Source organism: Melanaphis sacchari, unplaced genomic scaffold (assembly GCF_002803265.2).
Source record: "Melanaphis sacchari strain LSU unplaced genomic scaffold, SCAv2.0 Contig44_pilon_pilon, whole genome shotgun sequence".
Taxonomy (NCBI): Eukaryota; Metazoa; Arthropoda; class Insecta; order Hemiptera; family Aphididae; genus Melanaphis; species Melanaphis sacchari.
Window position 1 is genome coordinate 2,705,178 of NW_020271295.1, and position 25,618 is coordinate 2,730,795.

The 25,618-nt window shown below is 25.6% G+C and overlaps 3 protein-coding genes across 4 annotated transcripts; 2 read left to right on the forward strand and 1 right to left on the reverse strand.

The window, feature by feature from the left end:
• The first annotated feature begins 1,919 nt into the window (after window positions 1-1,919).
• Window positions 1,920-13,884, forward strand: LOC112598072 (TNF receptor-associated factor 4). Its single transcript, XM_025344409.1, has 7 exons — window positions 1,920-2,093; window positions 11,766-11,867; window positions 11,997-12,251; window positions 12,315-12,542; window positions 12,612-12,756; window positions 12,828-13,102; window positions 13,512-13,884. Exons 1-7 carry the CDS (start codon window positions 1,920-1,922, stop codon window positions 13,710-13,712), a joined length of 1,380 nt encoding a protein of 459 aa, XP_025200194.1. The 3' UTR covers window positions 13,713-13,884.
• Window positions 13,539-18,642, reverse strand: LOC112598074 (U6 small nuclear RNA (adenine-(43)-N(6))-methyltransferase). Of its 2 annotated transcripts, none has more exons than XM_025344411.1 (7): window positions 18,043-18,641; window positions 17,744-17,960; window positions 16,290-16,430; window positions 16,002-16,227; window positions 14,453-14,744; window positions 14,042-14,390; window positions 13,539-13,628 (listed from the first exon to the last, which is right to left on the reverse strand). In XM_025344411.1, the coding sequence occupies exons 1-6, from the start codon at window positions 18,145-18,147 to the stop codon at window positions 14,043-14,045; spliced, it is 1,329 nt and encodes a 442-aa protein (XP_025200196.1). In that variant the 5' UTR covers window positions 18,148-18,641; the 3' UTR covers window positions 13,539-13,628; window position 14,042. The 2 variants fall into 2 exon arrangements, with proteins under 2 accessions (XP_025200196.1, XP_025200195.1); XM_025344410.1 differs by having other exon boundaries at window positions 13,542-13,631; window positions 18,043-18,642.
• Window positions 18,643-18,978: 336 nt separating this feature from the next.
• Window positions 18,979-24,250, forward strand: LOC112598075 (transcription initiation factor TFIID subunit 9-like). Its single transcript, XM_025344412.1, has 5 exons — window positions 18,979-19,298; window positions 19,364-19,500; window positions 19,726-19,854; window positions 21,039-21,141; window positions 23,922-24,250. The coding sequence occupies exons 1-5, from the start codon at window positions 19,175-19,177 to the stop codon at window positions 24,107-24,109; spliced, it is 681 nt and encodes a 226-aa protein (XP_025200197.1). The 5' UTR covers window positions 18,979-19,174; the 3' UTR covers window positions 24,110-24,250.
• The last annotated feature ends 1,368 nt before the right edge of the window (window positions 24,251-25,618 follow it).

A 25,618-nucleotide genomic window follows, 5' to 3' on the forward strand; every position in this document is an offset into this window, starting at 1 on the left:
GGAATATATAGCCATTAGCCACATAGGCATATAGGTATTGTAATATTATTGGTAATTATTATATTGATATTTTTAACGAATAGGTTTATTGATTATAATTTTATTTTTAAATTATATTATAGCTAAAGAAAACTGATGGTCATTGGTTATTTAATTTTAGAAATTTCAACATCTAAAATAATTAATTAATTTTTACAATGAAAACATCCTTCAATAAAATATATGAATAAACAGAATCACTGCTTAGATAGACTAGACATAATAAACGATTCGTTTCATCATACATTTAAATACATAATAATTGAAATTACTTATTAATAATATTAATTGTTATACATTATAATATTGCTATTTATTACTATTAGCAGCCAATGAAGAATGCAAATTAATGATTAGTTGGTGTTTTTAAAATTAACAAATAGTTTTCTGATCTATCTATAAAAACAATACTTATAAAACCGTTTAAAAAAAAAATCGAATTCAATTTTGTATGTCATGTTAAAATTATTTGCACAAAAACTCCAATGGGAAAAAGCGGAGAAGTCACTCCCTTATTCTGCAGTATAGAACGTTTTGAGTATGCCTTGTCAGTGAATAGACCACTGTAATTCAGTAATGAATTAATTTAAATTCAATAATAAATCAATGCATACGAAAAACGATCCTGAGCCGAGGTAGGGTCGCCCTCATTTCTAAGAATACTTTATTTATTTAGGTATTACCTAATACTTATTAGTTATTAGTTATTCATTTTCTATAAGTTAAACAGCTGTTAAAGGGTAGTTACCCTTAGTAATAATTGTGTAATTTTCGCCAAAAATTTCCCATGTTAGTAATTTTATTATCATAACAATATAATATTATACATAATTTATTGTTATTATTACCCAACTTATAAGTCAAAACTAATAAATATGTATCATATTATAGAACGTTGTAAATAGGTTCATAATGGCAATCTTCTTAAATCAATAGTTTATAATATTTTTAAAGTTGCATTATGATTTATGAATAATATAATATATGTATATATTATGTAATAACGAAAAATTTCAAAACCCTAATTATTATTATTTTAAAATTACAACAAATAACTAAAATTAATTATTTTTGTTTTATTTATCACACTGAGTGACTCAGCATGTGTATATTTATAAATTATTTATTATTTCTAGATAGCACAAGCAAGGAATAATACATAATTTTCAACAAAACAATTGTATTCGTGTATTTTTGATATTTCTAAATTGCTATGCAAGTACAACTTATGATAAACCTAGAATTAGGTACATTTTAAAGTTAAAACTGTTAAAATTGAAAATTTGAAAATTGTATACGTCGTAACAAAATTAAAACAATATCACAGTAAAACCAACCGCCCCACTCAGAATTGAAAAATCGAAAAAATCATTTTCGGGCGGAAAATATCAGTCGCGTTTCACAATCACAATGAACCAATTAATTGAGTTGAATAGTGTATTAGCTGAAATTATTTTTACTTTTTAGCATTGATTTAAACCAATTTCGACCTTAGCTCTACGCAGCAAAGTACAATAACAAACATTTTGAAACACAACACTGCAAGTCAGTGCACGTCCGCGGCCTCGGCGGGGGACCGTTGCCGTCGCGGTGCACAGCTGTTGTCTGCGGGAGTACCGCTCACGGCACCACCACTGACGAGCACCGGCCACCGGCCCGTAGAGCACGACAATCGCTACAGTTCGCCGTTCGGTTTTTAATCTTCACCATTCAGTCGCGTCACGTTAGCCGCACGCACGACACGTTCGTTCGTCCGTTCCTCGCTCGCTATCTCGTTGGTGTATTACGCGTATTGCTACCGAAAACCTGTCTACCCGCGACATCGGTCGCCACTCCGTCGTCTCCTATAACACACTGACATTATCCACACGTTTCCCGACATGGGTCGAAGCCTTGCATTGTGGACGAAGACGCTGAGCTTCCCGTCCCGGAACTCGCCAAACAAGTCATCCAAGCACAGCATTACCACGTCCATTAACACGTCGTCGTGCACCATTTTCGCGCCGGCCACGACGCCCACCAAAGATAACCACACTCCCGCGTCCACACCAGACGTAAGTTCACCCGCATTATAAATTTTTATTTTTACATTTTATCAAAATATCAGAAAATATTCTATGTTGAATTTGTATTACATCCATTCTACGATTTAATTATTTAATAGGAAATTGAGCTAATACAATACTTACCTACCGTTTTATCGTTATTCATTCGTTTTATCGTGTATACATTTATATATTTTTTTTTATTTGCATTTCGACTGGAATCTACAAAAATCCCTAGTCCACAGAATATATTATTTTTTTCAAATTATTAAATAAAATTAGAAAATACTAAGTAATAGTATTTATAATTAGTTTCTGTATGCTAATGATACTATTATCCACTGTTTATTATCGTGTGATACGGAATTCGCTAAAAAAAAGAAAAAGAAAAAAATGATTTATAGTGGTTACCATCATTTTGTGATTTTATCCCAATTGGGATCTGACCTGGGATGTTTGATGTACGTAAAAAATTATTTTTAATAACATTTAAGAATCATATTTAATAATTTATATTGTATTTAATACAAAATTCACTGGTGTTCGAGAGGAAACTTTAGGCCTATACCTGACCAAGTCTTGGACTAGTAATTGTGTTTGTAATCGTAATTTCGTAGGTTTAACAATATTGTTATTAAAATTAATAAGCCCAGAATGATGTAGAAAGCAAATAGATAGGTACATTCTATTATAATGTATGATAATTTTTTTGTTAAGTGTTTGTTATATGAGAGGTGCAGAGGTTTGATAATTTTTCGAAGGTCTGTTCGGAATATTGTAATATTGTGTATTGTGAATTCTGTGTACAGTCTGTATATATTATGCAGGATTTAGGCAGAGTAAATATAGTGAATATGCATAAAAAGCGTAGGCGTTTATAAAATAAATAATTTAAAGAATATGAATCGAATAAGTACAAGAAATCCGTTTTGTCATATTTACAAATTGACGTTGTTCGTAAAAATAATGATTACGTAATATTTTGAATAGACTATTTCAGACAAAATCTAATATCTAGGTAATATAAAGCCACCAGGAGTAAATTATTTTTCAAAAAAATTTAACAATATTCCGTCTAGGAAATAGCTACAAACTTGCATAACAATTACTATAATATATTATTACAATGTTAAATTTAACGTATAAATAGGTACTTAATACGTGTAAGTAAAAAGTAAAAACCGTGAGAGGTTATTTCGGGTTACAATCGACACAAATATACTGCATAGCCTGCATAATAATAAATGTAGTTGTTTCGGATATTTTATACATTTAATCATAACATTTGTGTAAAACCGTATCAGTACAACAATAGAAGTTTATTATTTTATGTACGGTTTTGAATGTAAAGATGAATACGTACCAAAATCCATAAAGTAAATAATAACAATAATATAATATTGTTGTGCGTGCGTTTAAGTTATCTAATACACATATACGGTAACTATATGTGTATATAATGTATATAATAAATAATAATACTACAGTCTAAAAGTCGACGGCATGATAATAATTATTATATTGTCTGTTGTACTTCTTAGTTATTACCACAGAATATAATAATATTACCATACAATTATCGAACGTGTCGTTTTGAAAATTTTATATTATTATTATATACAAATATTGCAGGCAAATAGAGCTATCCATCATCAGTAATGTAAAATATTATTAAAAAAAATAATCATTGCCCATTGGTCCGCGTAGAGTAACCTTTTACCTATACATTATTTATTATTATAGTATTGTATAATAATTGTTAGAAGATTACTTACTACATCAGTTGACCGTTCGACTTATAATAATTGTTTACATTCGGGTGTAACACGATTACGCGAATATTGTACTAAGTTCATAACATTTTTTCGATCGTTATACACATAACAAGTTAGTTCCCACTGTTGCCGACTCAACAAGGTAACAACCATAACCATAATAATTTGTGAAACTATTTTTATTATTACGTTATCTTATTTGCATTAATACTAAGCTTGGATTAAACCCTTTTGGGATACGCGAGACAGGGGTTAAGATTTGAAGGTTCATCAACGGAAATATAAAAATTGCATTCTCATTCTTATCCCTATTTGAAGTTTTCAACAGCATAATATTGACTGCATTGGTTTACACTTTATAATTATGTAAGATAAACACTCTTAAGAAATAATATCAGTTATATCACCAAAACATCAATAATTAATTAGACATATATAATTATGTTTTAATTATTAATTTTAAGTGAAATACTAAAATGCTACTTTTTTTTTTCTTAATATAGTTGATTTATTTGAACACTTTATTATTATTATTTTAATGATTACGCAATATTATATCACTTAGTATAACATATAATAGAGCTAGCATTTATAAAAAAATACAGTTTTTTTTTATTTTTAGTATTTTTACATTACACTACCTATGTCGCGTCTACATCAAATCTTTACTTTCAGTAAAATACACTGAATTACACTAGGAGAAATAACTTGAGAAATATCTTTGCCTTTTTTACGGATATACTACACCTTTCAAAACTACATTAAGACAATTACCTCTTAAATTTTCAATATGACGTATCCCCATAGAATTAAGATCAATATGTAAAAACTCCAAGCCAATTGATAAATATATATCCTTTAATTTTAAAATAACTAAAACGTCTAAAACTAAAGAGTGATAGAAATTCTGACATTATAAAATGTTATATTCCTCGTGAATATATTATATAAATATACGGTTATAATATGTAGGTACCTATTTTGAAAATTAATCTAAATAAATTATACTAGTATAATATATATACAATATTCGTGTATTGATGCCTATAACGTTTTTCTTTAGTTTACCTTAAAATGTAGTATTTTATACGATTTTAAGGATAAAAATATCTGAGAGAAAAGATCTAAAAGAAATAATCCAGACAAAATGATATACCTAAATAATATAATAAGTTAAAAAAAAAATAATTATTAATTAATTAAAAATTAAAAAAATGATAAATATCATGAAATTAAGAATGATATTGTCATATTGGTACAATATTATATAGCTAGGTTAGGTTAGATACTTATTTTGGATTAGGAGAATAAATCAAGAATTATTACTTATACTAGTATAATACAGTTTTAATTTATTTTACTTTTGATAACTTCTTTAAAACGTTAGATTAGTATAAACTTTTTGGAACTTTTTACTTGAACAATTGTTTTTTGTCATACCTTATATTCTCGTACTTTTTATACTAAGGTTTTAAAAAATATTTTATTATCTAGTAGTTTTAGTATAAAAAGTATAAATTATCATTTAATAAGTTTTTAAGCTGAGCTAACAAAACTTAATGTGGCCATCGCCTACACGAGTCTCGGAGACGTGCATCTCTTAATCCAGGCCTGATTTATGTACAGGTAGAGGTGTTATGTAAGGAATATGTCCAAGCTTTAAAATTTGAAAAGTAAACATAAATGTATAGATGTTTGACTGTATTGGAATTGTCGGGATAGGTGAGTTCAATCGACATCCAGCATTTCTCCAATATAATTTACCTACTATCATATTTTAATATAATTTATATAAATACACGTTTAAAAAAAATTCCATTCATCTGATGACTTCCGACCAAATTTCGTTTGTTGTCTCCTTGTTTCTGTATGTTTAAAGCACTGTTTATATTATTATATATATATTATATTCAAATTAAATTCTCTCCTCACATTATTATAATAATCGTATATGTTTAAATTCCCTATGCAAGACACGCGCGCAGCACCAGTCACCACGGCCACAAACAACAGGTGTAAACTATTAGTTTCCGTCTCGAGAGTCACGAATAGAGGAACCGTCCTTAAATACGACGTCCCAACGACCCGACCTATAACTATATGGCTTTGGCGCGTATGCGCGGCTGAAAAATAAAATATGTTTTTATATATCGGATTGCTGGTGTCGATATTAAATACCAGCAAATAGGTCGAGTGTATAGTGAAAATATAGTGTATTGTGTATGTGTGTGTAAAAATAAAAAATTCCATTAAGGGGTCTAATGCTCATTTTTTATTTCACAGGATGTCCGGTAATGAGTTTCACCCTTCGCCCTTACTGGTTACTATTGCGTCTTTATCATAATATAACGACTGCGGCATCGTATATACTTACCATTTTACCAAGTATAAAATAAATATCGGGATAAATTTATAGTTTATAATAAAACTCATTAAGCGTCATTGTATAACCATCTTGCGGACTACAGAGTCCTATAGCTAACGGGTATTTTGGCATTTTGTACTTCGTTGAAAACAAGCGAGATAGTATTAAAAATATAAATCTTTGTATATATATATAAATATATATATGTTACCAGCTAGTGGCTACCTATTATGTATTATTGTAAACTAGCGCGTACCGCATACACATAACCAACCGGTTTCCGCTGTCCCTTCACAATGTTATTATTATATTCATCTTCGTGTACGTTCCATTTCTCCTGCACAAATCATAAAAATCCTTATGCAATTTTAATGGCGACCTATTAATTCGAAAGTAATTATACACACGTGTAGTGTGATCACCCCGCCGTCCGTTTGTGGTGTATCTACTCGTAGGTGATAATATATCACATTCTATCATTATTATTTTATATATTTGGAGTACAATAATAATATAATAATTAAGTGCATAAAATATGTATATGTAAGTACCATATTGCATATTATTATTAAACTCTTGTTGCTATACACAATGTTAGGAATTAGTACGTAGTACCTACATAATCTCTTTATGGAACGAAGGTTTTGATTGAAATAACAAAAATTCAAAAACATAATGCATCGTTTGTGATGTAGGTTAATTTGAGCGTACCTAGGTAATATATATTATTGTGAAAAACATTTCTGACTCTATATTCCAGCTAATGATCATAAGATTTATATTCACTATCCTTAATTGCATTAACTATCCTATAGAGATTCGAAAAGAAACTGTTTACCAACAACGATAAATTAAAAAAGTAATTAAATAACTTTATTTGGCAATAATGTTGGTATCTATTGTTCGGCCAGAACTTATAATTACTTAAATTCAAGACCTATGCAATTTTAAAGATTAGTTGGTGCATCATTTTAATAATCATAATTTAAATAATAATATTTATGTCCTTGGCATGCCAAATTGTATTGGTTACGTATAATTTTGTACTTGCAAATGTTATTATATTAATATGTTCCTAATAAGTATAATATTTTAACGACAATATAATATTTAGTTTATTTATTGATGAAAAAAAAATATTAATTAGATAGAATATTTATAGAATTCTTTAAGCGGATCGGATGATATTTTATATTATTTGTGTAGATACTTATTTAATAATTATTTAGATACTATTTATTATTACTTATTTACTGTGTACCTTTAATGTGTATTAGGTTTTATTTACAAACATATCTCATTCATTAATATTTTTAATAAGGTAGTATTGATGTATTTAAGAATAATCAATAATTCAAACATGGATGTGCATAATTAATTAAAATGTTTAAATTAATTAATTGAATGAATTAAGTACTTATTTTATTGGTGGGTAAGTACCTATTCAGTTACTCATATCATAGTTATACTTAGTTATGGATTTGTGAAAATTGTGCTCTAGTATATAAAATACATAATAATTTAATTAGGTACTTGTTAATCCAAATTTTAAATTAGATAAAATAAAGCGACAACAGCAAAATATACATAAAACGAATATTGTTGATTTATTATTTTTAACATTAAATGTTTATTTTTCTATAGTACTTAACTATATTAACTAATTAACAATATATAACATCATAACTTATTGTTAAGATTAGAAGTATAAATTTATATAAAATTGTTGGTGTAATATACCACAAACTAGTTACTAGTACCTAAATTGGATAGAAATAATAAATTTAAATATTTGATGTAAAATCGAAATTATTAATAATTTTTTTTTCATTGGTTTAAAATAATGAACTATTCAAGTTTAAGTACTCATTTAAAATTGTATTTATAATAATACATAAATAACTGAAAGTTCTTAGATCATTTGATATTTTTTTAAGTGTATTCATAAAAATGAGAAAATATTTATCAAACTCTTTTGCGTCATTGTTATTTGTTAACAATATTATTTGATGAATAAGTTATTTTACATGAGAATACTGTATAGTCTTTTATTTTTCTTGTAATCCGAAACCGGCAGGAAAGTGGAACAAGCGGAACGTGACCCCGACTAAGGGAGGATTCACTTAATCACAATTCGAAATCATCTGTCACAGATCCATAACATATGTGTATGGGGGAAAAATAATATGACCCTATTCGGCTGGGTATATAGACATTCCTAAATGGACATCTGTTCAAATGTATTTATTCTGAACTAAATAATTCATAATAAATGTATTTATGTGAGTATGTGTGACTTGAATGTTATCGGAAGGTCAGATAATTTGTGAAGCATTTTTTCATAGATATAATTTATGTGTATTATGCAATAATACTCCTTAAGGAAAATTCGATACGATTGTCATAGGAATGTTTTAGGGCTGTCAAAATAACTCTGTTCTATTACCGAGTGACTAATGATCTTCTTGAATTGTACTTGAATTTATATACTAGCATAAATAACGCGCTCAACATCGAGAATAATACCCTATCGTGTAAATGTCTCTTTAGCATTATACTTGAGTACTAGTTATAAAATAATTTTTAAATAATAAAAAAAAAAAAAAACATGAATAAGACTTAAATACATCATAATTCATGATATGTATTAAATAACAAAATGAAAATACTTATACTTTAATTGTACAAAAAACGCTGTGTTTAGCAAGAATAACTTTTGAAGTGGTTGATTAAAAATTGGTTTTAATATTGCTTGGATACGAAGTATGACCAGTTCTCTAAAAATAATGCAATCATATTATCATAGGCACTTAATCTACCGATCAGTTGAAGACCCCTAGCCTGCAGGAGGTCCATATGAATGAACAGGTGTTGCGTGTTTCAGCAACCGTAACTTCTCATATAGTCGTATGTTATAATAATTTGACCAGAACTACGGGTCTCCCTTAAACTTCACCAAGCGTATATCCTTTGCCTCGAAACGCCTTTCATTATTATATTATTTTTGTGGCTATAGGTATATATGCCCGCAATAGGAATCACACCTGGTTTAGTTTATCTTAGTGCTCAGTCTTCCTTGACATGACGTTAAAAAATAACATTAAGTTATTACATACTATACTTACTATATAATATCGATTTTATACACCATGTACATACTTAATAGTCTACTTCAATTTTACATTAATTGAGTAGAATAGGTTGACCTCTGCCATATACGACTATAAAATTTTAAATTCATATTCGTTATGCATTTTAAAATAGGTAGATAAGCAGATATGCATTAACTAGTATTAAGAAACGTATACAAATTCTAAAAAAAATCTTAAACAAATTGTTGTTAAGCCACTTAAACCAAAAACCAAATTAGTATTGATATTTTTTTATAAGTATATAAGTAACGACTTGTTAAATAACTACTATGTACGTAAATTTACCTAGTATAAATTTTAATTGTGCATATTGTAATATTATGTTAGAAAGTCTATAGAAGAAAATCATTTACCAACGAAATAAAAGAATCTGAATACATTACCAGAAGCTACCTAATATATTCTTGTTGAAGGGTTAATATATCAATTACGATACCATGAGAACTAGAACTAACTCGAAATATACCTATCATATCCACTATTAAATAGTTTAATCGATTTTTGTGGTTTCTTTCCCTATGATCATCACTCGACCATAAACGAAGTTTTATAATTAGATACCTTCCTACTTAAACTAAAAATTTTGACTGTGTTATTGTACATATAAAACATTCTTCCACTTGATATATATTTATTATAATATAGTTTGCTTCTTCAGATCCGTATTTGATTTTTATACGAAAAAATTATTATTTATAGGTTCTATAAACTAACAATGCATGCGATAAACATATGTTTCGTTTACATAATTTTTTATAACCCAATTTTAAAAAGAAAAACGGCAGCTGATCTCTATTATTTGAGATATTACACACAATAGGTACACTACACGACTAACCTAACACATTAGAGAACGATATATAATTTCAACTTATTGTAAAACCTATATAAACGTACATAATGTTTTTAAAACCTTAAGAACACGGTAGAGAACCCACATGTGTGGTTTCCGTCTTATTTACGCATACCATACCAAAAATATACGTAGCTCCAAATTTATGTTTAGCTTAAATATTAGAATGAAATGGCCTATTTTCAAACTTTAAAGATTTAATATTATTCCGTACTCGTGTTCTCTTGTCGATTTCGTACGGTATTTTAATTTTTAAACAAATTATGAATATGTAAAATATTACTAAAAAACTTCATAATTTACCTAAAATTAAAATATCATAAAAAAACCAACGAATACAGGGATAATGCCGATAATGTTCTCTCCTTTAAGTTAGATGCTAAACGCATAAAATTGAAACTGCTAAATGTATTTTTCAATATGGTATGCGTTAGTAAGATGGTGACACAACAGATGCAAGTAACAACCAACATCATCTTAAATGTTGTATTGGGTATTATTTTGGCATATATATTTAGTATTTTAATTTGTACAAAAGATAAGATATAAAAAAAATTAATTAGTTATAGATTCTAAAAAAAAAAAAAAAAAAATACGAATAAGTACAATACTTTTATCTTTTGTCATTTAAATTATCTATTATCTGTATAAATCATATTATAAAAGACTGGCAAAGTTTAGGTTAAATTATTTTGTTAAAATGCACCTCTCACCGCAAACTTAATAATTATAACCCGACAAATAATAATTTAATAAACATATTGAATTAGTATGGGAAGGATAACCTTTTTTATTTCTGGTTTTAATTATTAAATACAACAATATTTTGAGAATTATATTATTAGAACTAATTTTAGATTGTAGATGAAGTACTTATCAATTATCGCACCTTAAATTAAATAATACTTTAAATTATAAGCTTTATATACATATTATCAATTATCATGAATCATAATTATCTATTGTTAATCTAAACTGTATGATTTTAAATTTTAGTATTTTACTTTGGAGTTAAAACATAAATGGTGTCATGACTTATTAACACTTAATATTAATTAAATAAATTAAAAAAAAAATAAAATAACAAATTGAAAGTGTTACTAATGGGTGGTTGCTTTCCTCAAAAATGTCACGTATTATGTATAAATGTTATTAAGGACATAATGTATTTTTTCTAAAATTTGTATCACATTTACTTATTGTGCCTAGTGGAATAGATTGTAGATTGCACTTAAAAAAAATTAAAAATAAATCTATTTTACTTTAAGAATCTAAAGAATCTAAAAACTAAAATAAAGTCATCCTTATATTACTATAATGTTAACTTTCTATTTGTATGTTTTGTGAATTTTATAAAAAAAAATATTGAACTGTTTTGAAAGCGTATTAATTTCATTTTATTTTATTTATTAACATTATTTGTACATTTTCAGATTTAATTTTAATAGGGTATTTACAATATATTAATATATTAAATTCATATTTTTTTTTTTTAAACAAATTGCAAAATTTAAAATAATACATTTTATATTTCAGGTCTCAGATTGTGAAAAAGACAAGGATATAATGGGATCTGTTGTCTATTGCATTCACCACAAAGAAGGTTGTAAATGGAGTGATCAACTAAGGCGTCTAAAAGTAAGCATTAAAAATATTGTTAATGTTGAGATATAATAATTAAGAAAATTAAATTAATAAAAAAATATTGAATTTTTTTTTGTAAAGATTTTATTTTAATTAGTTAAAATATTAACATTACATTAACAGGGACACTTGCAAACATGTAAATATGATACGCTACCTTGCACAAACCACTGTGGAGCTCAAATTGCCAGAATTCTAATGGATGACCATGTGAGATACACATGTATTGAACGTGTCATCAAGTGTGAATACTGTAATGGTGAAATGAAAGGAGAATTAGCCGGTGAAGAACATAGTAGAACATGTCCAGTGGAGCCAATCCATTGTGAAGCTAAATGTGGTGTAAAAATTCCAAGACGAATGTTGGCCAAACATAAAGTATACGATTTAAGAATTATAATATTTTGAATGGTGAAATATAAATATAAAAATTCTATTTAGGTTACTGAATGTTCAAAAAGATTAGTACCATGTCGTCATTGTGGACGGCAATTTGTAGCTGACACTATTAACTCACATACAACATCATGCCCACGTTTCCCTTTAACTTGTCCCAATCGATGTGAAATTGTCACTGTAGCACGTGAAGATTTAGAACATCATATAAAACATGCATGTCATTCAATGTTAATATCTTGTAGCTTTAAAGATGTTGGTTGTCGATTCAAGGTAAATTGTTAAAGGTATTAACTAAGTACCTTTTAAAGTTTTAACTAACTTTCATATTTTCAATTGCAGAGTTTAAGAGGAAAGCAAATGGACACACACATGGAAGAAGCAAGCCAACAACATTTAACTTTAATGTGTTCAATGGTCACTAAACAACAACAACAGATTGTATCTATGAAAAAAGTGATAAATAACTTAGCCGTTAATCAGTCTGGTAGATAACATTTTTTAAACAGTACATTAAATTTAAATACTAATTGCTTATAAATATTTAATTACTTAAAGGTACGCTGATTTGGAAAATTAGCGATGTACTGGAAAAACTTGAAGAGGGTCGGCACAAATTATGTGGTGATGGTCTAGAACTCATCAGCTCGCCATTCTACACCAGTCAATTTGGATATAAGTTACAAGCATCAGTGTTTTTGAACGGCAATGGATCTGGTGAAAACACACATGTATCTGTTTATATAAAAATACTGCCAGGCGAATTTGATGCTTTACTGAAATGGTCATTTTCACATTCTGTATCATTTACATTATTTGACCAAAGTGAAAAGGTATGTAATTGAAAAATATTGTATACATTTATTAAACTAACCTGATATGAAATATATATTTGCACATTAGAGTTGGATGTACTAAGAACAAATAGTATAAATTTAATAGGATAATTAAAATAATAGCTAAAAATAGAACATCAAATATAATTTAAAAATTAAAATACACTCCTTATCAATTTTGATAATTTTTTTAATAATTTATATAAATATATTTTTCAGTCAATATAAACAATAACTTTTATAATACTATATGATATTATATACATTATATATATAAAAAAAAAAAAAAATCAATAAGCAATTTGTATTTGCATTTTAATGTGCAAATATATTATTCTAGTGGTTATTTACAAATATAAAATGTATATAAATTACTAACATTTCAACTACCTTTGTCATTTCATAGCCATGCAACATAGTTGAGAGTTTTGTGCCTGATCCATCTTGGGAGAATTTTCAACGACCAAGTACACAGCCAGATAGCCTTGGATTTGGTTTTCCTAAATTTGTGTCACACGAAACTCTACTAAAAAAAAGACAATTTGTTAAAGATGATACAATGTTTTTACGCATCAAAGTAGATCCCAGTAAAATAGTAGCAGTTTAAAGTATTTTTAGCTTATATTTATTAAGTATATTTAGTATGATCTCGTAAAATGTATATAAAAATAAGTGTTCAATTTAATTTTTTTTTTATAATCTTTTTATCATAGTTGATAATGCAAAAATGTGACTGTTTGTATAAATTCTTACACCAGTTAAGTCAATTCATTAATTTTTCTTTTTATTAAAGGAATATTATACTAAAATAATTTTATATAATTATCTCATAATTATTATATTATACACTATACTATTTTGTTATTCACAATAAACCTATTTAATTTTAAGTATTATATAATTAAGTGTTTTAAATAAATTATAAAAAAAACTTACATTATACAAATCTATTCTTAAAAAACTGAAAAACTTGGTATGAATTGTCTCTATTGCCGTCCAGGTGCAACATGTCTATAATAATTGAATTGTCTGCTTTTCTTAAAACTAGTGTAGCTGAAAATAATGGTTTGGCATTCACTTTGGTTTCTAAATTCTGATTAGCTTTTTCATCATCAGATTCAATATGTACGCAATTATCGCTTGTTTTTTGGCGTTTGCTATCAGCTAATCTTTTTTCCATACGCCTCTTTCGTCTTTGATGAGTCCATGTATTTTCATAGGCTTGAATGTCAGCTTGGTATAAGATATTTTCATCACTTTTTGATTTTAATATCGCTATGGACAACTAAATAGAAATAACAAAATATTAACAAAATAAAATTATAAATATTATTAATAATTAATTACCTTAAGACTAGATAGAAGTTCTGATAGTTTGGTTAGTGCAGTTGTAGAATCATATGTTTTTGGAATTATAAAAGACACAGGAGGTTTAAGTTTCAATTTCTGCTTTTGAAACTCTTTATTAGGCAAAAAATCTTTTAATTTAATATCAGGCTGAAATGTCCAAGCAATTCCCCAACGAGCATTCCGACCTTGATAAAAACCAGCTTCTGCAACTGTACATGCTCCAATAGCTTTCAGTTCATTTTTTAGAGGGTCTAATGATGCTTTATAACCAACCATTGTTGTATAAATACTAATAAAAAAATAAATAAATAAATAAATAAAAACTTATGATATAAATGCAATAAATTTCTTTAATAACATAGAAATAGCCGAAGAAATTTTTTTTTACATCAGTAATATACTACATAACAAAATATTTAAGTCATTTTATTTTGATAAGATCAATATAGTGTAAATATGTTATTAAGAAATGAGTCTGCAGATTTTTTTTTTCTAAGATAATTAACCAACTCAATTGTGTACATTACCCATAATTAAACCAAATAGACAGATCAACTATGTATGAGATGTTCTCCAGATTTAGAATAAACATTAAGATATTAAGCACTTAAATAATAATATACAACATAAATAATGTTTATAAGAGCCAATAACAAAAATTAAAATTTAGCTGATATTCCTGTTTATCACTTTATTATTATAAAATGAATACATATGGTTATGGGAGTAGTAAAATATGGAAACAAATCTATATAGTTCAGTAGGCAACTTAATTTAAAAAAATAATTGTTTCTTCAAAATATTTGTGTTATTGATATTTTAAGGGGAACTTTAGTTAGACATACCTATGTATGTTTAAAAGTTCTCAATAATATTTATTTTTCTAAATATTAATTATTTCAAAAAAGAAGAAGACAAGCAATATTTTTTATCGAGAAATAACATTATTTTTAATATTATAAATACTAAACACGTCAACTATATTTGATTACGTTTGTACTATATTCACATAAAGTAGTATTGAATATTAATGCAACAAAACATTTTTGAACTCACTTAAAGACTAATATGAATCAATCACTAAGATATTTAAATGGAAAATATACATTGACTTGTTAGCTGTTAGATAACACCACATCAAGCAAGTAATAAAATTAAAAAGTAAATGACGAGTCAAACTTCTAATTAAATTTATGAAAATTAATTTCAATTTATTAAATTATGAATTATATTACTTAGAAGTGGCAAATATAATGTATTTGAAACCATATTAACAATTATATATACTTTTTATGAAAACTAAGTACAAATGACAAACAATGGTTGTACATATCTTAATTTTTTTCATCAAAAACTACAAAACTACTTTGTAATTTGCCTGAGATTTAACTAGAATTATGTTAAAATTTTTTCTAAAATTGGATAATATTAAACAAAGACAGATATTTATGATGGCAATTATTAGTTAGCAAGAATATTTTTACATGAAACAGATTTTTAAATAAAACTGATTTAATTATGTATAATAATGCTGTGTTATTGTTACCTTATCGAATTTTGTAATATTTCACTTTCCTTGATCATTTTTTTGACAAAATCAACTTCTCCTCCTATTGTATACATTTCAGAAGTAATCCCTATTGAACTATTTGCTTCATCATCTGATGAATTTAAATTTGAATAACTATGAAAAGGTGGGTTGCACATACAAAAGTCATAATGTTCATCTACTGCTACTGGCAATAATCTTTCCCATTCTGATACTTCAAGAACTGAAAAATATAAAAATATAATTAAAATATTTCACTATACTATATTCTTATCAAGTAATTACCTTGAATTAAATGTTGCAAATTATTTTTTTTCACATTTTCATTAGCATTTTTAATAGCTTCTTTATTGATATCAGTACCAACCATGGACCACTGAAATTTTTTAGCGGCTAATAATGGATAAATACACGAAGAACCTGTACCTAAAAAATAAATTAATAATATTCAGGCTATGTTAGATTTTAATTATCAATTAACAAGCTACATAATATGAAAAATAAAGTACTTATGATTCATTTTTAGTTTATATTAACAGTTTACACACAGTCATTATAATTTATAATAATTGACAAGAAAATTAAAACAAATTAAAAAATTGTTCAACAACAATAATAATACTAAAATATAATAAACGAGTTTGTACATGAGAATAAGGGAAACTAATTTATCTTGGTCTATGTTGTTATGATTTAGATTATTTTTTTGTACCTTATATTTGATAATTAGATTTTTTTTTTAAATTAATCTGTACCAGTATTTTAAATAAAAAATACTGTTTATCTTGACAGAAGTATTTAAGATAATTTTAAGATACAATTATTACTGTAGCAATATTGCAGATATAGTTAAATAAAAAAATGTAATAACATTTTTCATAAAGTACTCAATGAAAACTGAATTAAATGACCATGTATCAAAGAATTCAGAATAAGATTTTTTAAAATTATTTAGGTTCGGAGAATAATGATGACAATACTGTAAAAAATGATTTAAGTCTTAAAGACATAGTTATTTAAGTTATTTTCAAGAAAAAGTTCAATTATAACTTCTTAAGATGTTTGGTAACTATACAAAGTGATCATGGAATATGTTTTGTAATCTTACTTTATTTAAAAATTAACACTAAAATCTAGATTAATATTCTATTATTATTATTTATTAATTATGATCTATTAGTTAGGTACCTATTTTATATTTACTTATTTAATATCATACATTTTTATTTTATTTTCCTAAACTATGATGTATCATAAAACATATTATAAATAACTATCATAAATAATAATAATTATTTATTTGATAAATTAAAATTATTATTTTTGATTGACAATGACTATATTGTATATAAAATTATACTTAAGTAATAAATATTTGCAAAATAAATTGTTTGTTTTTAAATGTATTTAAGATATTTTCAATATTTGTATCTGTATTTAAATACTAATTAAAAGTATTTAATTACAGTACTAGTTTTGATTAACATCTACATTTACTTACTATGTTGGACTTAGGTGATTAATTATTAATAGATAAACTCTAATTTACAAAATTCTTACAATAAACAAACTCAAATTCTTTGAAGGAAATAATAAATTAACTAATATTGAGTTTAATAATATAAGTAGACATTCAAAATAGTTCTTTATTTAATTATTTACTACTTAATAAGTGTTTACTATACTATTAACTATTATTAGATATACAATAAAGTAATAAATTTAATTTAGTTGATTACCTATATCAATTCCTTTGATCTTTTTTGTATTGTCGTAGTTTAAATTGAACAGATCCTCAATCCACAATAAATAGTTCAGTCGTAATGGGATGGTAGGTATTAATCTACCAACTGGTAAATCGACATCTAAATCAAAGTCTTTTTTCAATAATATAGTTGTCAACAATCTGAGGCCTTCCTGATTTTTAAAATCGAAAATAATTTTGCCATTCAAACCCTGTAAAATTAATTATTAGACAATACCAAATATTAGGAAAACAAAAATTATTAAAATTTTAAAAAAACAACTTGGTACATACAGTCGATGCGTATTTATTGAACTCTGGATACTTTATAGACAACTCTTTAAACGGGGGAGGTGTACGGTATATATTTCTCGGGTGCATGAATTGGTTATTCGGCATCTTCAACTCACGATAATACGGATTTAAGAGAGTAAGCAAGATTTAGATTAATTTTAAACCAATTACAAAAAACTCTTATCGATCAACGAACGTCTTCTCTCGATGTTGTCACGACAGATATTAAATAATAAATAATAACTACTTTTACTTTCTATTATCAACGATGATGATAATAAATAATAATAAATATTAAATCGCGAGTCGTCTCAAAACCGTCAAACCCGATATTAAACGTTGATATTAGACATTAGTCATCACTCACTGGACACTAGACGCTCTAAACCTAAATTTATGATATTAAAAATCGTAAATCCACACGCACGAGCTAAATGTAGTGATATGTAAAATGTAAATACTAAATAGTAAATAATAAATATTTACGTTTGTGTGTAAAAAGTAAAAGTAAAACTATACAGTATACAGCGTCTGCGGACTGCGACTGTTAATAAACAATTCCAAAGGCATTATAAGTCGAAGTAGAATTGTCGAAAACAATCTCACTGACTATAATGTAGATTAAATTTTGAAAATTATTTAATAATTTTATTGTATAGTATATTGTTATTAAGAATGGTTACTTAATTAGTTAATCTGTTATTAATTTTATAATAATAGACTATTGAGTGCATTAGAATTTAAATATTATGTTTATACGTACGACGTAAAAAGATTATTTTATTATTTTTTTACGGCAAATCAGTGCAACCAATATTGGTATATATGGTCGATGGAGCAAGTGACAATAACCCAACATTAAAGAACCATCTATGATTATAGATTTTATGCATTAAAGCTGATTTATAGTATTTATACTTTATAGCGGCATAGTCGGCATAGTATTTCTTTAATATTTTTTATTGTATACATCTATATAAAAGTTGATTTAGTTGATTGGTTTTTATTGTTTATTTAATTATAATTATATTATAGTTTATAGTTTGATATAACCGTAGACTAAAATAGTAAAATTTAAGCTAAATACTTCGAATCAATCTTTTGTTCTGTTATAATAATTTGACTTCATAAAATGGCGTCTTCTCAAGGAAAACATATGCCCAAAGACACTCAAATTATTGTGTCGATTATGAAAGATTTGGGAATTGTTGAATACGATCAACAAGTTCTAAATCATCTCTTGGAGTTTAATTACAGTAATTAATACAATAAAATAAGTGTGTTGTTTTTCACTGGTGTGAATTATTTTTATTTTTATTAGGATATACAACACTCCTTTTGGACGATGCCAAGACATTTTCAAACTTTGCAAAAAAAAAGAATGTTGATGCTGATGATGTAAAAATTGCAATACAATTGGCACAAGACGGAATATTTTGTCGACCTCCTCCACGCGATGTAAGATAATTTTGGTTTAAATCAACCTCTTGCGAATTTTTTTGAATCTTATGTTAGGTAACTTATTAGATTTTAATATCATGTATCAAAATATGTTGAATAATCCTAAATTGATGAATCAGTATTTACAAAAATTAATTTATTAACTTTATTTAATGTTATAAATGTGTTAGTTTTAAATACAATTGGCCTAAGGAGTAAGTTTATATTTGATTGTTTTTTTAGGTATTAATGACTGCAAGTCGCGAAGTAAACAAAATACCATTACCTCCAGTGAAGCCTGCCAGTGGACTGCGTATTCCTCATGATCGTTCAAATTTCTTACAAACAAACTACAGGCTCAGGAATGATTTGGTAATAGTTTATCTTAAAAAATACTTTATTAATATTGTGTTTGTTCTATAATTTTGTTAATTTTATTTATTAGTAAGTTGCTATTAGGTAGTATATTTTATTTATTAAATTACAATTTACATATTTTAGTTAATGAAAAATGTTATGATTTTGATTGAATTATATCTCATAGTCTTTACAAAATGTTTTTGTTAAGATATCAATTATTATTTTTAGGTTCTAGAATGATAGTATACATTTGCAATATTATAATAGACCTGGTTTAGGAGCAATCAGAGATCATTAAGCATTTTATGTCACTTGTGCCTGCGTTATAATATTGTAGTACTAGTTATTATTAATTAATATATTATCTTTTATATTATTTATATGACTGACTACAGAAATCAATAGGGCTACTAGAAATTTCTTATTGGATCTAAAATATATATTTAAATTCTATATATATTATTGATAAATATTATAATTACAACTTATAAATATTGAACACAACGTATTATTAATATTAATATTTAAATAAATGAGCCAAAACCCTGTCCTCCTTGGTTGTCTTTCTGACAGCTATCTTTTAGACAAGGACAGTCTACTATGGTAATACTATATTATAATTTTTTTCCTAATTTTTTTTTTTTTAGTACATGTTCAAATATTATTGTGTACTTAAGTTTTTGCTTATATCACCATAATAAGAGAACCCTTGCCTCAATCCAGTGTTATTTGGATTTATATTAATAGTGTTATCCTAATTCAACCTTAACTTTATTGTGTTCTGTACCAGACATTTTCTAATTAATTAGCAGTTTTTGGAGATGGAATTGTTCTAGTATAATAACATTATTTTTGTTTTATTACTTTGATTTATAAAATTATACTATATCTATTTTATAATTTATTTTACAATATTATATTTTGTGATGTACATTAATCATAAGAATTGATTTTTCTTTTGAATTTTCTTTAATTTTTAAATTAAAAATTTGTAATATTACTGCATTATATTTATTTAAAAATGATTGCTAAAGATATGTTTACATAATATTGTTAATTAATTGATACATTGCAATATAATATAATTCATTCTATTATTGAGTTTCTGAAGAAAATACTACATGATTCTAGAGCAGGTTAGATTAGGTTAGTTATTTATTAATTTTAATGAATATTTTTAATGTTTTGGTGTTTAGTATTCTGGAGGAAATATGCGTAAGGCAGATACTAAAACAACAGCTGCAGAAATGTTGGAGGCATCTAGAAAAATAGAAATTGAAGATAACGCCTATCCACAATGTAATATAATTTATCTAACTAAATGTTGATGCTTCTGAATTGCATGTTATATATTAAAGATATATGTAACATATAAAAATGATAAGACTAAATTCGATGAAAAATTGTACATTTATTTAATAATAATGTATGAAAATAATATTTACCTTCTCAAATATTGATCTTCATTGATCAATTAAAAATAGTATCTCAGTAAATATCTATTATAAAAAAAAAAAAAAAATAATATTTTATTTATTAATAGTAATTTCATCTATTCAGTAAAATTACAATTTTTGGTACTGTGAATAGAATAAATATATTTATATTATTTATTTAGATTATTGTTTTTTTTTAATATCTTAAGAGGACGTCGTACCCGCATATGTTGTCTCCGTCTTACAAATGCGTAACAGCGATAACTCTCAGAATCCGCGTTTAACTCTTTCAGCTTGAATGAATAGATTGACCTCTTTGAAATTTAAAGTGAAGTTATTATCTAGGGCATCCATAGGCTTTTTATTTATTTTAATTTTAAAGCAAGTTATGAGTATTTTAAATTTTAAATTTCTTACCCGTCTTAAAACACGCATAACTCGCTTTAAAGTAAAATATAATAAAAGCATATAGGATCCTAGATAATAATCTCCTTTTAAATTTCAAAGGGTCTTCATTCTAATTTTCAAGCTGAAGGAGCTAAACGTGATCTTCTGAGTACTATTTGCCATGTTACGCATTTGTAAGACGGAGACAACATATGCGGGTACGACGTCCTCTTAATTGAATTGTGTTTTATATAATTTTATTTTTTACAGTAAATTTTTGAAATTTATTTTGATTGAATCTTATATTGAAATTCTTTGAAAACACTACACTTATCTAGTCATTAATACAGTGAAACCTCCCTTAACAGACACCTCCAAATAGTGGACGTTTTTATGGGAATGGGGACATTTTCACCACTTTTATATAGGAAAACCTCTAAATAACGGACACTTTTATGGCAATTTAATTTTTGATTTTGATGATTTTTATCGTAAATGTTGAATAATCGTGGAATGCCTCAATAAATATCTATCTAACTATCTTATTTGATCTGACTATTATTCATTATTATACTATGTACAATTATAGTTATCTAATCTGTCTGTTATCGCGTCAATAAAAACATTTTTCATACGATTTTTCAACAGTTTATGTTCTATTGATATACAGAACACTTCACTGTTCTCCAACGCAGTCGAATTAGAAAATGCCTTGATACATGAAATGGCTATGCATCAAGGTATTAAACAAGCTAAAGTAACTGATTTTTTCAATAAATGTTAATTTTTTGTTTACATTTTCATTAATTTTTACATAGATAATAATATCATAACTTTAAATAATAAATATTTGTATTAAAATAATAAAAATAATATACATATTGCACATACATAAAAATAATGTTGTACATAGTTATTAATTTCTGCAAGTTATTTTCCCCCTCTGAATAGTAGACACCTCTAAATAACGGACAAAATTAAGGCAACCAAGAGTGTCTGGTATTTAGAGGTTTTACTGTAATGTCTAGATGTGTTGGTAATTTATTTGAATGGATAAAATGTAAATACTTCTTATTAGTTATTTAGAATATACGTTTTAAAATAAAAATATTTTTTTAGTTCACTTACAAAAAAAAGAAAGATTTTTGGTTTAATTATCATTTTATTCAGTGGCAAGTTGAGCTTATTTGCTCTATAAATTGATTTCACCATTTTTTTTTTTTTTTTTTTTTTTGATGAATCTTGGTTTTATAATCTAGATTATATTTATTTTATTTAACTTAAGATTGTTATTTAACTTACCAGTTTTGTTTTATACAAATGATTCATCTTGTTTAAATATTTAAAAATAATTTCACATTCATTATTTTATTTAATAGTAAAATAAAATGATAATAAAATAAATCATCTCAATATCCTACTGGAAAAATACTTTAAAAAAAAAATGAAACTTAAAACCATCAATAATAATTAATTTAATTAATTTTCTTTTTTTTTAAATTTAATCTTTAAAACACTTAACAACTTAATAACATGATAAAAGTTACTGTTAGATATGTGAATAGTGAATAATATATATGGTGAAATCTTTGTAAGTGGACAATTCTTACTATAAGAATTTCAGCTATCACAAAAAATAAATTAAGGAGTGATCAATAAAATGAAAGATGTAAAGAATATACAACAAAATGTACATTTATCTGTCGAAAAATTAGTTTTAAATTGATTAGTGGCCATTAATAAACTTAAAATCTATTACATCATAGACAGTAATGACTGATGATTTTGGATTTAAGATTGTATCAGATTATATCTGTAAAAAAGTGAAAAACTATTCAAACCCACAAAGAAAAAAATGTTTCATGTGTAATATGGACTTATTTTTTTCATTAATAATTATAATTATTAATATTTAAATTAAAATACTATCTGTATTTAAATTATTATCTAAAATTTAAACTCAATTTATTATAAATTTTTTCAAAAAATGTTTTAAATAGCATAATTCCTTACGAGTATTAAAGGAGATTTTAATATATTTTTATAATAATTAATATCAGATTATAATTTTCAAATATCAAAATGTTTACTTTATGTATATTTTATACAAAATAATAAACATAACAAATTAAATTAATGATTTTATCATTTATTCACCTACCCACATGCAATTCAGATAGATCAATTTTGAACATAGCAAGTAATTCTTAGCTATGACTGTAAATTTATTAATATTAATTTTCATATTTTCAATAGCTAGTCAAATGATGAACAATTCAATGGAGTTTGATTTGCAAGAGATGATGGAAAATCGTCAGAGTAGCCAAGAAAGTATTGGAGAAAATGTTAAAGATGAACTTATGGATGCTCAGACATATCAAAACCGTTCATATTCTGATATTGCACTTGATGATAGTGTTGAAAAACAACTCAATGACATGTAATTTATCATGGATTAAAACATTATAAAAGCATAAAGTAATATTCCTCTATTATTCAATATTATATTTTACATTTTATTTATGGCTATAATTGAAAGCCTATTAAATCTGATAATATTTAATCAATTATAATTTATGTCTTATAAATTTATATCATAATCAATATATTTATTTTATTTAAATTTAATTAACTATTTAATACTTTTTACTTATTTTTTTTTTTTTATTCTTTTATCAATATAAACTTAAAGTACCTAATAGTTAATACTATATAATTTTTTTTTTAGTTTTTATGTATTCATTTTACTTAATATAATTATCATATGATTAATAATATTTAGAAGTTAAGTTAATTATATAAAAATGTATTTGAGGAACATTTTACTTTACAGTTATTACTGTTTTTATAAGATATAAACTAAAATATTATACTAAATAAGTTTTTTTTATATTTTTTTTTTTTTCGTATTATAAGTGTATTTGATGATTTCTTTTCAGTAATTTATAAATATATAAATATTAATAGAATTAAAACAGGATATTAAAGATCAATAATTGGTTTATTTCTTTATGACTCCGTCAATTCATTCAACTTGATTATTTTATCAAAACAAGATTTTTTTACTCGGTTTGCATCAGTCACCTACTCACCTGTGTATATTTTTATTTGGAATTCCTTGTCTCTATGAGAGTACAATTGATATTATACTACATGTATGTTAAAACAAACAGAAATGTTCTATGTCCTAAGTGCTTTTTATGGCTTGTGTAGTGGGTCCAATCAAATTTATTTTAGCTACATTTCTTTTTTTATTATTATTAACATGCATTTAAACATCATAAAAGATATTTACAGTACATATTAATTATTATTATTTATTACTTAAATTGGGAAAAACCTTTTTTATTTAAATTTATTTATAATTAACAAAGTAGGTATACTACTGGTGCGTAATTTGGGGAGGGGCAGAACCCAGCAGAAGTGTGCATTTGTTCAACCCTAGATTTTAAAGTATCTTTGGGCCGGTTGTTGGATACCCATTTGGGTCATGATTAATGGCATCATTTGGGGAGAAAGAAAGCTAGTCTCTGTCTGATTTTGTAAATAGCCTGATGGGCAAGTGTTCGGTTGTTGCCTTTAACCATTTTATTAATAAAAAAAATATGCATTTTTATTTTTTCTTCAAAATATTGTATAGGTACAAAGGAATGAGAAATTATTGCAACAATAATAAATTGGTTATTATAAATACATTCATTATTCCAATTATTAATATTTATAAATAATTCATATGTATAGTAAAATATCCCGTTTAGTGGAAAAATACGCCGCGGTTCTATGAAAATCAGTTTTTCTGCGTATCCATACGCGATACCTTGTCATCAAGACCGGTTCCATTATAGTAAAATGTCTCTTGGAGAACGTGCACATAAGTTGGTGTGTGTTTTGTGAAACTGAAAGAAAAGGAATATTATCGTAAGCACAAATGTACAATAATAATAATATCAGTA